This window comes from Zosterops lateralis, assembly GCF_965231275.1.
Source record: "Zosterops lateralis genome assembly, chromosome: 6".
NCBI classification, from domain to species: domain Eukaryota; kingdom Metazoa; phylum Chordata; class Aves; order Passeriformes; family Zosteropidae; genus Zosterops; species Zosterops lateralis.
The window spans coordinates 49,238,374-49,261,441 of NC_139761.1; the positions used below are offsets into that span (position 1 = coordinate 49,238,374).

General features: G+C 38.2%; 1 protein-coding gene across 1 annotated transcript in view; it reads right to left on the bottom strand.

The window, feature by feature from the left end:
• Positions 1–23,068, bottom strand: part of OTOG (otogelin) — a gene marked incomplete at its 3' end in the record, with an annotated part of 84,024 nt that overhangs the window by 18,674 nt on the left and 42,282 nt on the right. The window contains exons 26-36 of the mRNA XM_083863970.1: positions 22,596–22,752; positions 21,570–21,596; positions 18,764–18,931; positions 16,411–16,689; positions 9,143–9,260; positions 8,391–8,470; positions 4,264–7,988; positions 3,436–3,604; positions 2,373–2,509; positions 1,076–1,165; positions 550–733 (exon numbers count right to left, since the gene is read on the bottom strand). Of these exons, the coding sequence (XP_083720096.1) occupies positions 550–733; positions 1,076–1,165; positions 2,373–2,509; positions 3,436–3,604; positions 4,264–7,988; positions 8,391–8,470; positions 9,143–9,260; positions 16,411–16,689; positions 18,764–18,931; positions 21,570–21,596; positions 22,596–22,752 (5,134 nt within the window). The remainder of the gene's footprint in view (positions 1–549; positions 734–1,075; positions 1,166–2,372; positions 2,510–3,435; positions 3,605–4,263; positions 7,989–8,390; positions 8,471–9,142; positions 9,261–16,410; positions 16,690–18,763; positions 18,932–21,569; positions 21,597–22,595; positions 22,753–23,068) is intronic.

Sequence of the window (23,068 nt, forward strand, 5' to 3'; positions counted from 1 at the left end):
CAAAAGCTGTAACACCACCACCTTATTCAAGGCTATAATTCTTAGAAAAAAAGAAAGCAGGGAAAACTACTCAACACACATAACATTATTGAGAAATTCCCTCTGAAGTATTTTCTCCAATAGTTAAATGAAACTAGTTCTCTAGAGCTTACATTTCTTGGGAAGTCTGATCTTTAGAAGCTGAAAATAGCACATACCACTTCCTGGATATCAAACACTAAATCTGTAAATGAAAGTATTTGAAATTATGGACTTAGACCTGTCTTACTTATTTGGGTTTGGTAACTGCACTTATGCCTGTGGTTCAAGAGGCTTACAGACAGAAGCAACACTGTGAGCAAAGAGTGATGAGGGGAATAAATACCAAATATAATTTCAACAATAAAATAATAATAATAGATTAATTTTCATAATAACTTAAAAGATTGCAGCAATCTGCAATAAATTTTTGGGAAAGACCCTGCAATAAAGAGGTTGTATAATTAGGAAAATGTGTCTCCCTAGCAAAGCATCTGAAAGCCTTTGTTTCTTGCATTATTCTATACTTACCACATAGTCCCAAAGCTCCTGGCTCTCTGGTACTATTCAACTCAATAATCATCACACCTGTGTTGTGAAACCACTGAATTCTGATTTTTGTTGGGGTCTCAACTGCATACTTGAAGCCTGAATCTTTAACTTTGTATCCATATTTTCTAACAGTAGGCCAAGCAGATCTTGAATTTACTGTTATCTAAAAGACACATAGAAGAAATGTTAATTGTCAGGTAGAAGAACTAAGGCCAGATTTTTAACAGCTTAGGAATCTAAGTCATAAGTAATTTCAGGAACAGTCAGGCTTTCCTCCAGAGATAATACAGGTACCAAAGGTACTAACAATTTATGTGCCTTGCTCTGAGACTTACCTCGTTAACTGCCCTTGGATCACAGTTTTGCTCTTTGAATTTACAAGGAGAAATTCACCTAATTACCAAATTGGAACAATGAATCATATAACCTATGGTGTTCTACCCTATTCCTCTGACTGCAGAAATAAGGTTACCTAAAAGAAAATAAAATCTCTCAAAATACTTACTTTTCTGCTTAAACGGTTGATAATAATTTGATTTGATTCATAAGTTAGGTTCAACATTGCCAGGCACAAAGAAGTTGAATTTGCATTGCCCTGTGGAGAAAGCAAAAATACATCACCCATAGCCATGATGTGCAAAATCTGAATACATTGGTTGCGAAATGGTTTTAGGTACTGGGACATTAGGGATTTTTGGGCATTATACTACTAAGAGAGGAAAACCCATCGTTGATTGCAGTTTCAAGTCAAGACTACAGAGTTTATCTGGATAAACAATCAAAATACTATAACCTCATTGTTTTCAGCAACTGTGCTATATCATACAATCTTGGAATTAAAACAGTAGTACAGGTGTTCAGGGAAAAAAAAATATGGTGGACTAGCGCTTTTGAAAAAAATCACAAACTACGTATCTGAAGGTCAGCAAGAATGAGACTAGGAATGATGAATCTGTATGATATGTACAGCACAGAAGTAATGGATCAGGAATAAATGCACAATTCCTGAGCTACATAAGGGTGAATACAACAAAAAATATTGAATGGAAAAAGAAAAAGAAATCTAAAAGTCACAAACACATCATCTTCATATCAGTCATATTGAGCTTCTGAAATTAACTTCTCTAAGGTGAAACTTGGAACCAAACTTTGCAATGGCACTTATGTAGACATCAAATTACCTGGCTTTCATAGGACAGACTAGAGTTAAGAGGAGTTTTGAAAAGGCTCACAAGAAATTAACTTTTCATGACAAAAACCAACCCACACTACACATTAGACAGGATCCCCATTAGGCTTTCTGTCTTACGCCTGTGTCAGAAACTTGGAATGCACAGGGTGGTCCCATTCAGTCTGGCATTCCTACAGTCTTTTATGGCTCTGAAGATGGGTGTTTCCAGTCCAAGTTTGTCCATATGAACATAGATAAAAATCCTGCTTTGGAAGAGACTGGTGGGATACTGGTACAACTGTGGTGGTATTTGCAGTAGGACAGCACTCACAGAAGTCACTAATGATGTAAATCCACTTAATCTCCCACCACCTTGTCCACATTACACATACCACAGGATGGCATGGACCTACCTCTCATCTTCCAGCTGCTTCACAAGGAACTATGTATATACAGTCAGGTGTTAGAGTGTTATACAATTCGTAAGTATTGTGAAAAGGAAGCACAATTTATAGATATTGCACAGAAGTGACTAAAATCCACAATATAAAGTATTATTATGCTCTTGCCTTTCAGATACATCTTATTAGCAGTACCAAACACCTTTTGTTAGCTGATAAATGTTAGTTACCATTCTACAGTCAAGGACATGGATGGTTATAGTTTCATCTGGAGTTTGACTAACAATGTAGGATGCTTCTTTGAATAAAGCCAAATGATTTCCATCATAGGTTACAATGCTCAGATCAGAGAAAATGGTGCAACGACCTAAGGAAAAAAAAAAGTAAATGTATTTCCTAACTTACTTTAGAATTCTGGTAAATCTTACAAAATATGAAGATAAAGCAATAAATTTTATAAGATAAACTGGCTTACTAAGAGGTTCATATATCCAGTACATATTTTCACATATTTGATACTGGCGCATCTTTGTAAATGGACAGCAGAATTCAATCCTGCATATTTTCAAAGAGACAACCTGCAGACCTCTGCAATCAGCTATTTCCATACAGTTCTTGACAACAAAGATTTGCAATTTTTCAAAAACCCCAAACTAAGAAAAATCCTGAGTGACAGCAGATCATACCGGATCCACAATTCCCCTGTAGTCTTATTCCTAAGGTGAAAAGTTTAATTTCTCTTCAGTCTTATTGCTAAAGCTTTAGTGTTTCAGTGGGCTTGAAGTTTTACTCCAAGTTATTTCAAACTCTAAAGCCTAAGCAGAAGTTCCAGTCGCTTATATCTGCATACTTTATACAGTATGATAAAACAGAATTTTCTTTAAGGTTTGGATTTCTTTCTGCCCAATTCTAGGTAATTGATGGGAGTGACTACAGTACAGAGTCCCTAGACTGCTAACAGAAGTCATTAATGGTCTAGGGAATCTTTTCATCCTGAAGTAGTTAAAAAATGAACCAAAAAATCTGTATTGATTCGGTCTCCCCTGATTAGAGGGATGGCAAGTCAGACAAACATATCCACTGTGGATACTTAAATGCTGAGCACATTAAAGGATCATTTTTATTTTATTTCCCTGGATATAAAACTACAATTATAAATTTCCTTAGACAATGAGTAACACAAAAAATGTGCATCTTCTACTTCTATGCTATGGAATAGAAGTGTTAGTTCTCACCCTTCTTACACATGCAATAAATTGTTACCTTCAAAAGGACTGCAGAATTAGAACTTACATGCACATTCCCACTTTGGGCAGCATTTGTCACCATTTGTTTGAGTAGCAAATCCTAAAACTCCACAGCTGGGCTGAGTAGCATTGTATGGGCAGTTCTGTGACTTGTTAACCTGGATCAGTTGTCCATCCAAACAAATGTGTTTTATGCACTCACTCTCTGTGATTGGCTGAAGCAGATTCAATAAAAGACAGAGGTTACCATTCATACCAGGTCAGTATCACAATATTGTATAGTTTTTGTTGAAAAATGGGTTCACATTCTCCAAGCACAGAACACTTATTGATCCCCATGATGCTGATGGAAGCTACAAGCAAACAGAACCTTTGAAAACCTGACCATTCTGAGGACAGATTAATGCTCTTGCCCTATAGTAAAGATGAGAACAGCACTAGCGAATTTTTAACTTCACAATGAAAAAAGTTGAGAAGGGAAAACACAAAAGGAAACAAGCAGGAATGATAACAGGGGTGTTATATTAAAGATGTGCTTTAAAGAGGACACCATGACAAAGGTCTGACACTGGACAATATGGAACACCATATCTTGCAAAAAAAAAACCATTCTCTGTGTGACCAGTAACAGTCACACTCAGAAAACTGAGGCCTGAAGCCCAGTGTAGTATAACACTTAGAAAAAATGTTATGTGTAATGAAGTTATCCAAGGTTTCAGATGCAATGGATAACATAATCAGACTCCCTTTTTCGATACAGATACTTTAAATCCTAAAGATCAAGGCAAGGCTCAGAATTTTAATTTTTAATCAGTGTATAAAAGTAACTAAGGCATATTCCAAGGCAGGCAGGTAATTATTTGTATCTACTCACTGTACAAGTTTGAAGAGTTGCTGTTTCTTGAGGCAACATAAAAGATGATGCTGCAGCTCCTGCTAGTCCATCAGAAAACGTTGTAGTCAAGCCATGAAGTGGTTTGGTGGATAAAGATGAAAATGAGGAAACTGATGGAGCTGCTGTGCCATTTGGATGATCAGATACCATCAGCAGTGAACTCACAGAAGGCGTTTGCATCTCAGATGTTTTTTCAAATTTTGAAGTTTGAGTAGTACTGATTGATGGTGGAGCTATAGAAGAAATCAGCTTTGATTCAGCAGGTGAATGCACAGTGGGCAGAACTGAAGCTGTGTCTGTGAAATACAAAGGGTAAAATGTTTGAGGTGTAACAGTAACACCCTGAGTAAGGAGAGACTGGAATCCTGTGGTTAATTCTGACTCTTCAGACTTCACTGTGTCAAGGGGCACAGCTCCTTCTGCTTCTGGAGTAACAGAAAGAAAGCTGGAGATGGGCTCTGAGACTGCTGCTGGTTTGTCTGAAGTGGCTGATGCAGTACTGAGGTTCTGCCCAGCACTGCTCATCGCTGGAGAGGCTGAAGCTGCAACTGATGAATGGCCCTCAGTAGACAAGGCTGTCTTTGGTAGGATCGTGGAACTGTAGGGCGTGGCTGAAGGTGTGACCTGCTTAGGCAGCACCACAGTTTCCTCTGTACCACTTTTCCTTGATGTGGATTCCAAGGCAACAGGAATTCCTGTTGTTTCTGGTAGCAAAACCACTGAAGAGGTTGACTGAGAATCTGGTGAAGGTGATGCTTCAAGTGTTTGTCTTGAATCAAGAGATTTAGTGAATGAGGCCTGATGTGTGAATTTTAGATCTGTAGCTGCCTTTTGTGTGGAAAATGAAGGAAATGGTTCTTTTTTAATCGTTAAAGAAGAGGAAGTGGCAAGTGCTTCTGGTGAGAAAGGGGGAAATTTGGTGCCAAAAATCAAATCAGGTGCTGTTCCAGCTGGGACTGCAGGCTGCAAAACAGAAGTTCTTAATACAAGTGGATGTGTGACTGAATCAGTCAAATGCAAATATTTTTGAGTTGGTAAAATAACTTTGGTAGGACCTACTGAGGTAGGTAACATACTTGAATAGGTGTCTTCAGGTAGTGAGGTCTTTAAGGGGTATAAGGGAGTCAGTTCTACTGTGGCTTCAGTGCTAAAGACAGGTTGTGGCTGACCAGGGGATTTTGTTAGAGATACTGCAGGGTACTGGTGAACTTGGCTTGTCAGTGAAGGTTCAGAGGTCTGATGACCAAGTTCTGTAGTCTTCTGAGGAGAAGGAGGTGGTATAATGGTGGTCCTTGTGGCCTGTACTGGAATTTTAGCTCCTGAAGATGTCTGGAAGGGGAAGGGCCCTGCTGAAGATGGAGGCAGGGATGGCTGAGCTGCAGCTGCTGGAAGTTTCACTGCTTCTGTTACACTTTGGACTGCAGGTTTTATTGCTGTAGAAACCATCTTAGTTTCTACTGAATATTTTGGTGTGGTTGTTACTTCTGGTAGCAATTTTGTTAAAGAAGGTGAAGAAACTAATTTATCTCCTAGATACCGAGAGGTGGAGAAAGTGTAAGAAGACTTTGTTACTGGAAGTGCAACAGAAGGAGACAGAGAGGATTTTTCTTTGTCTGTCATTATTTTTTTGGTTGTTAGGAGCTGACTGCTGAATTCAGAGGTTGGGGAGAATGTGGCATCAGTGACATTCACCAGTGATTTTTCATCTGGTACTGTTGTTATTAGACTTAATTGTTCTAATATAGAAGATAAAATAGAGAAAGTTGGGACTGGAGAGGTCCTTTCTGTTGTTAACATAGATTTTTGTACAGTTGTTCTAGGATATAAAGAGGTCATTTCATGGGATGTACGCAGGGGACTGAGAGTTGTCAGTGATGCTTCTTTTCCATCTGAGGGTAGTGAGGGAAGAGAAATGTTTAAAGAGATTAGAGAACCTGATGGTGAAAAAGACAAAGCAGATGGCTTTCCAGTAGTCATGGTAGTAATACTTTCTACTTGTGATTTACCAGGCTGTGTTGTCAACAGTGTGGTTTCAGTCCCACTAAGGAGAGCAAGTGGAGATCCAGAGATGGATGTTCTTTGAGGTGATTCTCTGTCTGTAGCTACAAAAGGAGCTGTGGTGGTTTCTTTGGTTTTCATTGTTGACGTCGTAACACTACCTGAATCTGCTGGAGTACTTGTCTTCACTGTACTTGAAACCAGAGCTGACTTGTATTCAGTAGTTATTTTCCCAGAAAACAAAGTCGACTTTGTTGCTAATTCAAGAGGGGATGTTGTTCTGGACATTACCTTAACAGAAAAAGGTGTCACACCGGTAGTCTCAGCCATGACAGGATATTTAGTGTATAATGTAGTCAGGAACTCAGTTGTGTTTAGAACCATGGGTAAGGGATATCCTGTAGTTGAAACAGTTTTAAATGTTTTTTTTAATTCACCTGAAGCTGGAGAAGCAGGAGTAGGAGCAGACACTGCAGGTCTCTTTGTAGAAAGAATGAAGGATTTTCCAGTACTAGAACTAGGATGTGGTGAGTAGGGAGGGAAAAAGGAACTTGATGTATGCTCTACATGAGATGTTATTTTTGGGATTTCCTTTTTATGAGTTGTAAATGATAACAAAGTTGTTTCTGATGATCTCTCTTGGGTTTGTAGAGTTCTCATCTTTGGACCTAGAGTTGTAGTGAAAAGCACCTCTGGGGTACCAGTCAGGTATTGAACCATTCCAAGAGGAGGTTCCGTAGTTGTCTTTCCTAACAAAACAGGTGGCACGGATGTTGGTGAAAATGTAGTCTTCGCACTCTGTTTGGTTAAAACAGCTGCTGCTTCTGTTGTTGCTGAAGACATTGGCTTTAACAAAGATGAAGTAGTGAGTATAGGAGAAAATGTTGTCACTGTAACATTAGCTACTGTGGTAAAAGACTGTTCTACGCTTGTTTTTGTCCCTTCTGAAGTTCCTGTTAAGTTTACTGGTGGTGTATATGAAGTCTCATCCAGAGGCGATGTAGAAAACTGTGGCACATATGCAGTAGTTTTTTCTGTTACTGATTCAAATGAGCTGGGTGTAAATGTTGTAAGTCCTTCTGGTTTTACTTGTGCTTCTTTTGTGGGAAGCGTTCTTGTGGCCATTTCTGATAACTCCATTATTTTAGTTTTGACTGGCATTTCTGTTGTTCTAAGTATAAGTGGTGTCCCAGTAGAAACAGAGGTTGGTTTGCCCTCTGGTTCTGTTCCTGTGGTCACTGCATGTGTAGCAGTTGCTGCCTGAGGTTCTGTAGCCCTCAGCAGTTTAGTGGAGCCACTGCTGATCAGCTCTATCCTTGTGGAAATTTTTGAACTGACAGTAGATGGAAACAAAAGAGAAGTGCCAACAGAAGCAGACAAGCTTACATTAGATTTTGTTGTCCCAGTCACTGCTGTAGTGCTTCTCCCAGACATCGTTTCTGTTGACTGTGAAGAAATACTTGGTGATAAAGTTATGGCTGGAAGTGTTTTATTGAATGTAATATCTGAAAATTCCTGTTTCCCTGTAGTTGCAGTGAGCTGCAATTTTGTGGCAAGTGTTGTTTCCGTGTCCTTTGCCTCAGGTACAAGAAATGAAGTTACCTCTTCACTGATCCCTGCCAAACTTGTGCTTGGTGTTAAATGTGGAACTGCTGGGGTTTGAATGCTGGGAATCAAAGGTGGGCTGTCATCTGCAGGTTCAATGCCTAAAATCAGACACAAGAAAACAGCCTGAAATTCATGAATAATGACAGTGATGGAGCTAGCAGAGTTCTAGGTTAACTCGTATAACTGATTTTTTCAATTGCCTTTAAACTTCTAAAACTCATAGACAAATTAAAAAATAAATTCATTAAATCATTTTCGTGACATCTAATGTTACTGAAATGTTTTATGAAGAAAGAACATATTTCTTAGTTTAAAATTTGCCTCATATTTTTTAGGAATTAAATTAATTTAACTAATATATATGTTTAGTGGCTCAAGGTTCACATAACTAAGGACACGGTTACACAAATGTAGACACTGATACTAGAAATTATGACTCAAGAACTAATTAATCATTAAGCTAAGTCTAATATATAATATATATAAGTTTTCAGACATACAGTCTTCAAAATACACGCATCTTTGAGTGATTTCATCCAGCAACATGTTGACAGGACAGGCAGGGATGCATCCCTCCACTCTAAAAGAAAAACAATTAGTCTTAACTCATTAAATAGTATCTTCTGGCACAAGCATTCAATTTCAGGAAAAGAATCTATATATAAGTGTGTTTAAGCAGGCAGTCTGGTTCACCTCAGTGTACTCCTTCAAAATGTCATTGCCATGACTTCCATTCCCACTCAGATCTAAGGGAAAGCATGAACTCTGTGACACTCAGCTTTTGAAAGGAACAGTCACAGGTTCAAGAGTGAATACTATTGCTATAAGAAATACCCAATATTTTTAAATGTCAAAATCTGAGCGTCAGTTTTACCAGATTTAGCACGAATTCCATTTTCAGGAAAAAGCAAGGCCAGATATAGCTGTTGCAATGACATAATGGAAAAGCAGGGGCACAACTGTTTGAAACAAAGTTGTGATAACCTCTCTTTATTAATACTCTATAATACTCCCAAAATGAAAGTTACAAATATAGCAGTCATCCCAGAACCTGACACCACACTAAAGGCTGAAATGTCAGGTTTATGTGGCTACAGCAGCAGGTTTTATTCCATTTCTTTTCTCTTTCACTTACCTCCTTACCCAAGAACACAGTCCTGATATATGTACATTTGGGCCCTTGTTTTCTTATTATCCTGCTTAAGTGTCTTGCCTGAATCACACACTTTTCCATAAAAATACAGACACTTACTTTGGTACTGTCTGACAGTTTTTTCCCAAAGGGTCCCTGCATGTCTTGAAACAAGGGCTTGTGCAGGCATCGTAACGCCATTCACACGTGGAACGGGACAGAAGCCTAAATTTGACATCTGAAAAATAACAACAATCTGTTATTCTTATATTTGTTGAAACACACACAGATACCTATCACTAAGAGACATGCCTTACATTCACTGGAATATCTATGCACACACAGTGTTTATGGAAAAACTTTCAAGTCACCTAATAAAAACACAAATTCAAATGCACTCCAGCCCTCCCCCATCTCCAGGCAGAAAATTTCCTGCACAATATTGGATTAGCCCAGTGGCTCTTCCAAAACCTGCAAGATTTACATCACATATCTGGATTTCAGTCCCTGCACTATAACAGCCCACCCCAGCTCTTCTAGCAGCAGTCAGGGCAGGGCAGTGACATTTCCTGTACAATTGTGCCTGCAGAAGACAAACATTGTCATATACGAATCCCCTCTAAACTGGTAAACCTCAGCTCAGAACAATGTTGTTCAGAGCCTGCAAAGAGTAACTGCTCTAAAATGTTCACATTAAACATCAGAAAGAAAATACTAACTACTTAGAAAGAATTTAATTTTTTGGGGTTTTTTTTTTGCAAGTCTTTTTTTAAGTTTTCCTGTTCTTTCCTTGGCTGAGAGCTTTTACATCTTCTTGACGACAGTTAAATTTTCCAGGAAGATACTGAGAAATTTTTTTTCCCTGCAATTTAGGGAATCTGCACTTACAAGTAATTATCTCTCTGTCATTATTAACCATTTGTGTCTTCTCTTGAAATACAAATAATTCTCTTAAAAATATAAATCAAACTCAGACAAAAGGGTGTGTATGTTGCCATCTAGTGTTACCCCTTTTACATCTCATTTTATCCCAGAATGTAATTTGCCACTGCTTTTATAAATACAGTTATTATGACAGTAAAATATGCATTTATTATATTCTCCTAAGAAGTTAAGTACATGTGACTGATTTTTTCCGTGATCCCTTCTAGTGACACCAAATGTAAGTTACATAAATCTAATGGGGGAAGGAAATTTTTTCCATAAATTTTGGTGACGGAGGTATGAGGTTTTGTATGCATGGACTGGTTGAGTGGCAAGGTTTAAGGACAAAAGAAAATACATAGCAGAAATACAAGATTTAAGGAGAAAAAGAAGATATCTGGTGGAAATACAAAATGTATCAGAGACCTTTTGGCACAGGCAATCACCAAAAGAGGTGATAATAGTAAATAAATCCAAGTCAAGTCTAGGAAATCTCATTCATTAGTCTGCCCTAGATTAAGTATAGAGACAAATCGATAACTTTTAACTCTGGCAATAGAAGTCACCATTAACCACACAGTAAAGTTCAAACACAATAAAAGTTCAAGCTTGCAGAAGACAGACTGTAACCTGATGAAGAATTATAGTTTCTCAGTTTAGCAGAATGGTGGCTGTGAACTAACACTTCCAAGTGCTGAGATTAACATACCATCTCTCATTCCTCAAATAAACCTAGACTTTCATGAAATGATAGCCACATTTTCCTCAAGCTTTCCTACAAACTAAGCTCACAGAGTTTGGTGGTGTTGCATACCTTGGTAGGACTTAGGGTGAATCTCCACATAAATGCATAGCATTTGTTGAGTGTTCCATAAATGCTGTTTTCAGTCAAGAATGAAGTCATGCTTGTTCGCAAATTTTGTCTCTACTTCTACAAAAATAACTATGGATAATGGAAGAATTTGTGAACCTGGTCATAAAAAATTGCTTTCAAAGAGCTGTAGAACCAATGGACATTACATTTTCCTGTCAAGGGATTTTAGAGAGTTGAGTATGCCAGGCCAAGCTGTACCAGTGTTTTTAGTGTGCAAACTATGTCAAAGAGTACACTGAATCACCACAGCAAGAGTTTTTGAATGAATTGGTTTCCTTTTTCCAGAAAGTTTTCAGGATGTCTCTGTAAACCCATAAAGTTTGTGCTTTGTTATGAATTGTGAGAAAATTCTTTAGAGTATTAAGAAAACATCAGTTCAGTAATTCATCATATTTAAAGTTTTCACTGTTGTCAACGTGACTTCTGGAACACCTGAGCATCCCAAGGACCAAGCCACTGTAAAACAAAACCAAACCAAAAAACAGCACAAAAACACCTGCTCTGCACTGGTGCAGCCCCACCTCAAGCCTTGTGTGCAGTTTTGGTCACCATGACATAAAAAAGGACATTCAGCTGTTAGAGAGTGCCCAAAGGAGCAATGAAGATGGTGAAGGGCCTTGAGGGGAAGCCACATGAGGAGTGATTGAGGTCACTTGGTCTGTTCAGCCACCTCCACCACATGCTTCCCATTTTTTTAATACTTGAATTCCCCCTCCAGCAACCAGTAACACGAGCTTGCTGTAGCCTGTGCAACAGCAGAGTTCCCTCACCACAAAACAATGATACACAGTTTACAGACAATGAATCAAGCTTCTTGTACCAGGCACGTGTTCCTCAAAAGGATTCGTCATGGCATCTGGAGATAACCATATGTCCCCTTGTCAAGTCTACCAGCATTTGTCTCCTGTTTGGTGACACAGCAAATCCTTTCCAAAATGGTGACCTGAGTCCTGGGTGACAGTGGCTCCAGCTGACGTGCCAGCTGAGCCCCCAGCTCTCTCACCCAACAGGATCTGAGCACACCAACACACTACACTACAGCAGAGATCCCCTGCAGGAGCACAGGTATGAACACTGCCAAAGACAATATATTAAAAGATAGTTCCCAACTCTGTTGCTTTCACACTTTCTTGAAGCATTTCCTTCCTTGTAATTTCTGAATTTATTCTTCATGGCTTTCAAAAATAAAACTGGGATAACAATGGTAGTTGCCACCATTTAATGAAGATTTTTGCTATTTTATCACTGACAGACCATTAGGTTCTGCTGAGCCACAACCACCGTTCTTAGTAACTTGGCCACTTCTTTTTGTGAGTTGACAATTCCTGCTGTTCACAAGTCCACCCAATCTTAATTTTCTATGCTGACTTCTACATCACAGGGACAATATATGCCATTGTCAGAATCTCTGTAATAGTAGTAATTTCAAGTTATGCTTTAAAAATGGCTATTTACTTAAAAATAAACTCTAAAATTTAAAATGTTCCTGTGTTAATAAAACATTGTATTTAAAAAAAGGTCTAAAAAATAATTTAAAGAACCAAGTACTTGGATTTTCATTCTTACCTGATGCTTTTTTTTTCTTTTTTGCCACTTCAATGCAAAATGAAAAAAAAAAATCTAGTAGATACAAAATGCTTTAGAATTAGTTCTATTTATAATGGAGGCAAAACTCTGCTTGGTAACTTAGCTTGCCTGTCTCCTCAGTTACAAGTTTAGAAACATGAAATCCTATCTACCCACTTAACACACACAAACTAGTAACAAACCCTGCTCATGACTTCTAAGTTCCTGCAATGAGAAATGTAAGCAAATATCAGTGGAAAAATTAAACTTTGTGCCCAGCCAAAACATCCCTGGAAGCGAAGTGTAATTACCCACCTCTCATCTACTTATGGGTTCAGTTTACTATTTCAATGTTAACGCAACTCTTTAATCCCCTCCTATTTATTCAGCCCGAAAATGGTAGGTCAAATGTTTATGTTTGTGGAACAAAAAGGAAAGATGTTACTGTACAGTAACCCCAGTCTGTTTGCAGAAGGTACCAAGCAGATGTGTTCAGTGGCACACATGGGATTTACAGGTACAACAGCAGTTGCTCAGCATTTTCCAGCCCCAGGGCCCACGTCATGATCTTTTGGGCCAACAAAGCACATGAGCTCAAATTAAACTCAACAGCAACTCATTATGAGTGAATCAGGACACTCCAGAAAGTTAATTCTACTGATGGAAATGGACAAGATTAAATTGATGTTAAAATAGTAATTAGTATCATGTGTAAAACTGAAGGTAAAAAAGATGGTTTTGTAAAAAACTTTTTCATTAAAATGAATTCAATTTTCAGTGTTGCAACATGTTTCTAAATGTGATTCAGTTAATTAAAATACCAAGATTGAAAGGAACCAAAAGTGCTCTGTATCAAATTTAAACATTGAAAAATACCTCTGTGCAGTGTGCCTATACTTACTGCATCTTGGTATTTTTTTAATTTTAGCTGAAAATTCTCACTAAACCAGGCCCTATATTTACAGCAAGTTAGCTATTACAGCACATAACTAGCATTATTAAATACTTTGTTGCAGAATTTATATGGGGCAAGTCACATTTTCGTAACATACATAAAAATAACTCAGTGATCCTAAACGGTTGACAATTATATGAATGATAAAAGGTAACTAGTTTGAGCACATTATTTTTACAAAGGGTAAGAAAACAGCAGCTATATCCATAAAAAGGCCATCATTTCCCTACATACTCTGATTTCCCTGCAATCTTAAATAGGAATTGATCACTCTTACATGACACCTTTGTGCTTGTCCATCTGGTAAGAGCAAGGATATTCTTTCTTTCAACTGAATACATACCAATCCATTTGCCAGTGAAAGAAATTCCTGAATAGAATGCAAAAATGTATTTTCTTGCAAATGAGTACATACTACGTATCAAAATTCAGTTTTCTACTCAGTTTCCTCAAATGGGAACAGGAAAGCAGAAAAAGCAAAGCATGATGAAAATAACCCAATTTTAAAGCTGAAGTGACTTCTCATGGCAAATACTTCACAACCTTGGTGTATCCCAATGTGACAATATTTATTGCGATGAAACTGGAAAAAGTGACTCATCAGCTGACTTTAAACAGATATGTGTCTACTGCTGCAGTGATCAGGTCACTTAAAATTTTTCCTTTTGAATGTGCGTCACAGAGCATGAAGAAGTCTCATGAGGAACTTTCTGGCCAAGGGGATTTACTGGGCCTATTATTCTGCTCCTGATATTTATCCTCTGATTCCGCAGGAATAGCTGTTCCCGGTTCAAGGGTTTCTGATCTAATATGCAAAGCATTTACAATAGTCAGCAGGAAACCCAATACGCTTTTGCCTGCGCACTCTGGAGCTGGTGTAACTTTTCCATTAACTTAAACAAATGCTGCTGTATTTTTAGACCATGTAATTACCCTACATCAGCAGGCTGGCCCTTGTGAAAGTACACTGGAGAAAGATTGGAGCCCTATGCTCCTCTGCTTATAAAACTCTGAAACCCAAGCCCTCGGATGTGGTGATTAATGAAATACCTCTTGATCATTTGATCTGATCCCACTTGCTGAGGTAAATTGTTTTAGTTTTCCATTGGCATAAATAGGATTTTTTGGTATAATGACTGGAGGGTAAAGACTTCACACTTGAAAAGACACACCATTCTGTGTTAATGGACGACCACTGAGAATTGGAACATGCTTTAACCTTCTTCATTCCTCCCTCAAAGATAAAAGACTAAGGAGATATTTTTGTTGTGTCCCAAAAAAGTTCCTTACTTGAAATGCTGCACGAACATCCTGGTAATGGCATTAACCCTCTAATTCTGCCGTTCAAAAACCTCAACAGCTCTGTGATTACAAGCATTTGTCAAGAGGCAACAGGCATTTGGCAATGACAAAATCTGTCATTTTTCTGAAGTTGGAGTGTGCCAGTCAACAGCTGCATTGGGCTGTCAGCATAATGTACTGCAAAACATCGGCAGATTCACAATGACACCATTAACACTTTAATTCAGTGTTTTGATAACAAGAAGCTCCACGAGGCATACAGTTGGCCTCTTCTGTCACAGAAATCAGAGGTTGCTTCAGTGCCACAATTCAACATGGTCACTGTAAAACATAGCCAGGCCATGCTTTATTTGATACAATATTGCATTTTCTTTCTTTGCTTGTAAAACACGTTTCAGAGAATGAACAACTGGTTTTAAACAATGGTATTTCCAGGAACACTTACTAAAATACTTCTGCTAAATAAATATATAAATGACTAATGCATTTAAAACTATAGTACAGTAAAAAAGTTTTGGAACATAATCACTTGCAGTGATTTTGGATTATATATACTACACTTGGTTTCAGCAAGTAATTATTGTCACTGAATTTCATAAATGAATATGTTTGATGTATCTAATGTGTTAAGGCAAGTAAAAGCTAAAGCACAGAGTAGTTACACAAACAATCCACTTTACTTTATTTTATATGCCAATATAACTTCTTGCATGTTTTTCCTGACCTCCAAGGCCATCTTCAATTCATTGCACGGTTCCACTTGTTTAGGAATATGTAAAAACTGTAATTCTTATTATTTCTTTTCCTTACTAATCTAAAAAAAAAAAAAACCTCCAACAAACCAAAAACAGAAATAGCTGGACTGACATGATTTTTGGTGTGTTTTTGTCATCAGCTCTTGTAGGAGCAACATCTGCAATCAGCTCCTATGAAGGGATCCTCAGAGTGAATATCTTCTCCATTTCTGATCCTGATGTCTCAGTGAAATTGAACTATTATGGGAATGGGAACCTCACAGATAGGTATAAACACCCTCACAGCAATCTGTTTTGTGTTCAAAAGCTGTATCTGTTCAAAAAACATCAGGGAAATGAACATCTGGATCCCCAAGAAGGGGTGAATACCTCCAACTAGATGATGACTGAAACACCAGTGGTTAACATCCCAATAGACACAGCGTTCCTAAGTGGGTAGTGGATAAAAGTCAAAGTGTTTTTCAGGAGAAAATGAAGTTTGAAAGGTGTAATCTACAGGCCGTAGCACTAGATGGCATTACTCCTGAGGAGGCCACAAGGTTAGCAATGAGAATTCACTGTACAGAAATCTCTCTCTTGGCAGCAGGCAAAGGAGAGAAAATGTTGTCCACACACCTTAACTTTTAGAGATCTGTTCTTTTCTATTCCCTTTGTGAATCCATTATTTATGAGTATGAATGTTCCGCTCCTAAAGAATTTTCTTACCACCTCTACAGCAAGTATTGCCCAGAGACTCTGCACCAGGATATGTACTTCCAAACCCATTTGGCAAACAAAACAAAATTATGTGTTAAGCTATTTAATGGCTTTTCACAAGAAACAGAGTCTCATCTTCACTACAATGCTCAGGGAAAAAACATTTTGAGCCTAGATGTCGCAGAATCCCTACAACTTCCAGTAATGTAGGGGAGAGGTAAGCAATCTCATCACTTCTGAAAATAACACCACCATTTAGCCTGGATTCACACAGGGAGAAAACTGCTGTTCGTAACATTCAAGTATAATTACCTACCTACAAGTTTAAAAAGGGTTGACAGTCTGAACTCCTCTGAATGATGGTACTTCAAAAGCTCAACTGAAGAGGCTGAAATGTGGATGAAGTACCCTGGTTTTGCAAACGACTCAAAGGAACTGTATCCTGAAAGCCACGTATTCTTGTGAATGACAAACGTAGATCTATTATGAAAATCTTCTGATTTTTTCCATTTAGAAACAGCAAGAGTATTATTGGAGACCAGCTGAAGAAAGTAATTTGGTCTCTCAGCTGTTTCAAATGAAATCAAGCTGGAATCTGAAAAAAAAAACAAAACAGAAGAGAGCACACAGAACTTATTTATTTGCTGATATGTGCATAAGAAACCAAGTTCATTCTGATATACTCCTACTAATACTAGTAGCATGAGGAATGAAAATTGACTTTGGCCTTACCAGTGAAAAAAGACAATCTTGTAAGAAAATACACTATTTATGGATTGCAGAGTGCTAGATTGTGATGGTTACTTAGTTTTCTAAATACTCTACAGAGTCCAACAGGAATACAATGAGATTGAGACATTTGCCCACACCAGGATAAAGAAATATAGCCCTGCAGTCAAGCAGAACTTAATTAACAGTCTTTGCTAAGCTATTTGTTTAATAAAGACTATAACTCCATCTAACTAGCTTTATAAGTAACATTTGCCATCAGGAATTGATAGCTTAAAAGCTCAGCCTTTCATTAAAAATAAATTAAAAAACTGTATTTTGCATTCAGCTCTCTAGCTCTCCCTCTAAGAATGTTACAGCAAAGTCTTTTTTCTGGCAAATGTTCCCTCTGATACCTTACCCTGCAGTACTTCTGATTTCAAGCAGCCTCTGTACAGCCAATTGCAGGACATCAGATCTTGAGCCTGTTACAGGCATCTGTTGCTCACAGAATTACTTCATTCTATTTTGCTGTAAACTCTGCTAGTCTCTTGAAAACAGCATTAATCTACTGTAAAATCAACTAACCCTCCAGGACTGGGTAGCATTTCTTTAAAAAAAAAAAAAAAAAAGCTCAGAAAACAAATGATCTCTACTAAAAGGATATATTATCACATTCTGGTACAACACTTCTGGCAGACCACCTTGTTTTCTGAGCATAAAAGCTTCAGATAGTCTGAAAAACCTACCAGTACTAGTGAATGCCTTTTTATGAATTGTCTGCAGCAAGTAGCTCTTTGATAAGTAACAAAGGACAGTCAGTGTGATTTTTAACACCTGCTGTATAGCCAATCAGTGCATTAATGTCCCAAACTCTCCATTATCCAGGAATTGCCTGAAACTGCTAAGACATGCATTTTACTGAGGTAACAAAGAGTCAAGAATGTCCTATAATGATACATCATATTGATTATACAAACTCCTCATGACGAAATGATGGAATGCCATTTGCTCAAACTGGACCATAAGGCACAAATTCTATTTGCCAGGTTAAATTCTGAGCAAGAGATTTTTATGGGGGAATAGAACAGTAGGATTGACTTTCCCTTTCCAAACATAAATTGAACGCAATGTACAAGTGCCTCAAAACTATGACTAATAAAAGATATCTGTCCACAGCTATTCTGTTACATGAGCTCTTGTGTCAGTTCTACAGACAGCAGTATTAGTAATCAAATGCTTACCATTCTTTTAAGTGACCCACATCCCTCCTTTGATTACACAAAGACAGCCACCTTCAGGCTGTCCAAAGAGCTCATTGGGGAACTCTGATCAGTAAAACCATTGATACCCAAGTGCTCTGTGGGCATTAAAGCTGTGCATGCAGACAGCTTCAGCATTTAATAATGCCACAAATGCTGGATATACTCTTGCAGGCTTTCTGCACATGTCTGAAGGTGTGCAACACATCTTGCATCTGATGAAGAGGGAGGTTTCGTTCAGGGGAAACTTAAGTTGGGACCCAAAGGAGACACATTTGCAGCACTCACCCTTACAGAGCCCAGTTAGTGCCAAAGGGCATCTCTGTGTGTGTGGGAGCAGACAATGACTGATGGTGGCAGAGCGAGGGAAGTGGGGAGCACTTTTCTTGCAGCATTCCTCTCCCATTCTTTCCCACTTCCACCAGAAGAGAAGTAAAGGGAGCAACACACATGGAGTACTGGGCTGCAATACCAGTTTGGTGCTTCTGAAGGCTGGGGTGTGGGGAGGCAGTTGCTTTTCAACTGATTACAAAGCTACAGTCTAAATCCCACCAAAGAAAATTTTTGCAGACGTTAAAGTGCACATGCAACTGATAAACCAAAGATATTTTTTTTTTTTTTTGGACCCAGGTCTATTCTTAAAGACAAGGGCAGGGTTTCCTCTGTCTTATTTAAGATGCTAGGTTATTATGACTTTACCGTGTGCTCTGGGTTTGTAAAGTCCTGAAGTCAGCATAAAGCTCATTACATGCCCAGGAACAAGATCATCTTCTTTCACAGGGAAAACAACACCATCCACCGATTTTGCTGCTATTACAGATTTTCCATCCAAATAGCTGACCAGTTTGTATGGGCCTTTTCCCAGAGCTGTGGAGAAAAAAAACAATTATTTTTCATGTCAAGTGTCACAAATTCTTGAGCCCTAAACATCAGGACATGAGAAGAAAACCACATCTCACCACTCTGAAAATAGATCTAGGTGCCATGCACTAAATTTGAATGAAAACAAAAACAAACCTTTTTTAGAAAATACATGTTCTAAAAACTATCAAGAATATCTACTCTCAATTTTCAAGATTCATTCCCATTTCTGTCCCTCTCATATGCTTTGGTTTCATAATCATTTCATTGAAGTCAGCTGACCCCTCAGTTATTTGACTTAGGACCCTTCTAAACTATTTATTTGGATGGTCAGACTGATTATACACTTCTTACTACTCTTTCAAACCTATTTTATTAATGTCCAAAGCATGAGGCATATTGCAGAGAATAAAAGTTCGTTGTCAACAAGCATCAAAAAGCTCCTTGAACAGTGAAGATAACAAACATAACCACATGAAGTAAGACAGAAAGAAATCAGCATCATAAGCGAAGAATGGTCATATTTTATCTATCAGTAAAAAAGCCAGAAACATGCAAAGTTATCTTACAAACCTTAAAATGCCACACCTTCTCATTTAGATCAAACTTTACTGCAGAAAAATAGTTTAGAATTTATTTTTAGATGTTTGAAAGTATTTCTGGTAAGTTCTCTGTTAAAATTAAGTATTTCACCTGAGCAGTTCACCTCATTACCAGACATGGCGAGCACACATTGAGATAACTGCAGCTATCAGGTGGGAAGTTAATAAAATTTACTCCTAAAATCTGTTCCAACAGGTTAAAAGTTTGGACTGCAATTTTCAGCCTGCCTTCATACTCTGGTTCTCCAAAATCTTAAAATTTATTAAGAGTTTTGAAATCCTAAGGATGCTGCATTACAAGTAGAGCTTTAGATTCTAATGGCATGAAAAGGTAGCCAGTTAAGACAAAAGTCCATGCCCACCTAAACATGTACAAAGATACCTCTTAACCTTCAGGACAGGGAGTTGGAAAAACATGTTTTAAATTAATACTTAAAACATCCAGTACTCTGGAAATATCCTTATATGTTTAAGCATCCCATCTAAGGCCCATCCAAAAGCTGAGACCACAGCCACAGGCTGAGGATTTCCCTTGAACAAAGACAAAGGGCTTCTGCTTCTAGTAGGACTGGAACTACTTCACTCTGGGTTCATCACAAAGTTACATAGAGAAAACTTCGGTCTGGTCTAAGACAATTTCTTAACCTTCCTCTCCAAAGCAAAGTAATTCTGGGTCATAGTATAAGTTACATAGACAAGAAATTATTCAGCATGGAGATGATTTTTTTTGTTCACTGACAGCTCTGAAACATCATATGTTGAATACTGATAAGCTGGATTAGCAAAGAGTATAAAAATGCAAAGTAAGAATTATACAATAAACATGCTTATTGCATGGCTGGTCACATGCACAAATCTCCACTAATTTCTGCCAGTGAGAATTCAGTAACAAATAAAAGCAATAACACACATTAAAATCATGTGTTACCATCTAGCTTCACTATCACCACAGATGTTAGAGGCACTGCACTTTCAGTCTACCTGCACTAAGATTGTCTATTATCAGGCTGTGTTTATTTTATGAAACAAACAAACAAACAAACAAACAAACAAATTTAAAACCTTCAATCACTTCTTATATTCAACTATCATTTATTTAAATTAATTTAAAGTCTTAAATGGTGATTTAGATAAAATTCCCATGCATTAGTCATTTCACCCCACTCAAAATCTTCTCAGGAGTCAGTGTATGAGAAAAGCCAAATTCCTTGCCTATAGTTTTTGGGCCTGGCACAGTGTGTAAGTCTGTCCTAATTTAAACTTGGTCCCTTTCTGAGAACTTTCCAGGACTGAGTTGCTGCAATATCGACCAGAAGACCAAAATACTCCATGCCATGTGGATAGACACGAGCTGGATAATAAGTTATGGCATAAATAGCAGGAGCCCTGACCCTACCTCACTCCAGGCTGGCTTGTGTGCCACATCTGACTGTGCAGACACAGGCAGGGTAATTTGGAAATAGCCTGAATATAGAATCAAGGGCTAACACAGCCCTACAGCACCCAGTGCAGGTTCAAGGTATGGTCTAGCACCTTCTCCAAGGTTTGCATCCCATGCTGGCAGCCACTCTAATGCAGCAGCAATGTCTGGCTGTTGTGTCAGACAGAGCTAAAAGGAGTGTTGGTCCCCATCTGGGGACAAAAAGTTGTCGTAGGCTAACATCTACCTCCCTCTGGAGGCTGCACAGGAGCCTGTGAGTGATTTAACCACCCACTGTGTCTGTTCAGCTTTGAACTGCACCGTGCCTCAAGCAAGTAGTGCCACTAGCACTTTTCAGTTGATATGCTGTTAATGATTTAATTGTTTAATCATCATCCATCGCTGCAAAGAAATTAGTTAGACCCATGTGAGAGGTCCAAGGATAAAAAAAATAATGAAATTAAAAGCCTTTGAAAAAGCAAAATAACAGAATCTTGGCTATTTGAAGAACTTAACATTCACAGATGTTTTCATTAACACAAATGTTTCTATACAAAGAGTCTAAGACTTAAATAAAGAAACTCCAGATTCTATTGATATTGTCACTTCCTTTAGAACTTACCTTTGTTGAAATATTCACAATCATAAGCTAGAAAAAGAAAAAAAAAAAGTTAGTCACTCTATAGGCAAACAGGTTTTCTACTCCCCTTTACAATTAAGAAAAATTGGCCAGATTCGATAATACACAAACATTTATTCAAAAGTTATTGCAAAATATTTGCTGCACTTTAGGTAAAATACTAATTTAAACCACACAGATGTAAAGAAAGCATGTCTTCCCAGCAGGAAATACTAAGCTTACACACCTACAGCTGTCTTTTTCTGACCTCTAGTGGCTGTGGTTGAGCTTCACATTAAAGCTCACCTTTTCCATCGAAAGTTAAGAGTAACCCCCTCACTCTGTGGCCAGTTTACTGTGTGACCCTGAACAAGCTGCATACTCCCTCTGTGCAAGTGCAAAGTTAGAAAAATGCCTGTTTCCTTCCATTCTTTCCATCTCCCCTTCTTTTATCACATCTTTGGGGAAATGACAGCCTCCTGTTAGGCATTTCCACCAGGTGTTAAAGAAAAAAGGCCTCAATTTTTTTTTGTAAGTTCTAAGAATTGTTGGAGAAGAATACTAAGGTAATGATTATTCCCTGCTTAAAAGCTTACTTGTTTTTCTTCAAAAGGCAAGAAATACATTTCACACTTGCTCTGGGGGTTCTAATAAGGCATGTATGTTTACTAGACCTTATTAAGAAGTAAAGTTCTCCTGAAGATGGAAATCACTTGAGCTGTTGACTTTGCACCTTTGGTTTGAGGGATGCATTCTATACCCTAATACAGACTTCCCAGGACTTCTCCTTTCACATCACAGGACAAGGGATTAAAAGTAAAAAAGTATCACTCACAAACACAGAAAAAGCACAGAACCCAGCTAGACCAGAATGAAATTGGAGTGAGAGGCACCAACTCATCTTCCTACCAGTGAGGCTTGGGTTCAATTCCTGGCCCCAGGTAACCCGGTATGACTGATTTTTCAGGTCTGGCTCTCACGAATGCAGGGCAGTGGCAGCCCTTGGCAAAAGTGGTGGAACAAACTTACGGCACACTCTGGGAGATCTCCAGTCTACAGCAACTCCGTGCTGGCAGCACTGATGGGCATATGCTGAGACACTCGTGCAGAAACACTCACAGTCACCTCCCTGGTTACAGCCACAAGTGTCTGTCAAGCAGTTGGAGTAAAACCAGGTGACGTCAATCTGGAAATGAAAATTATTCTTGTCAAAACACACTCCTGGGGAAACCGCCAACCAACACCTCGACACAAAGCTATGGCTCTTTCCAAAGGCAATATATTAAACTTGGAAGTATTAAAGATTTCATTCTCAATGCTTCCTGAAACATGAGAAAAAATGTTCATTGGAATGAACCATAAAATCCTGTCCAGCATTTGGCAACACAATTAAACCAATGACCCATTAGGAACAGGCACGTTAAGATATTGATGTGGGCTTGTGTTTTGTATTGTTCTGTAATATTTAAGCCCTAATAAACCTTATGAAATAAAAGGCTAAA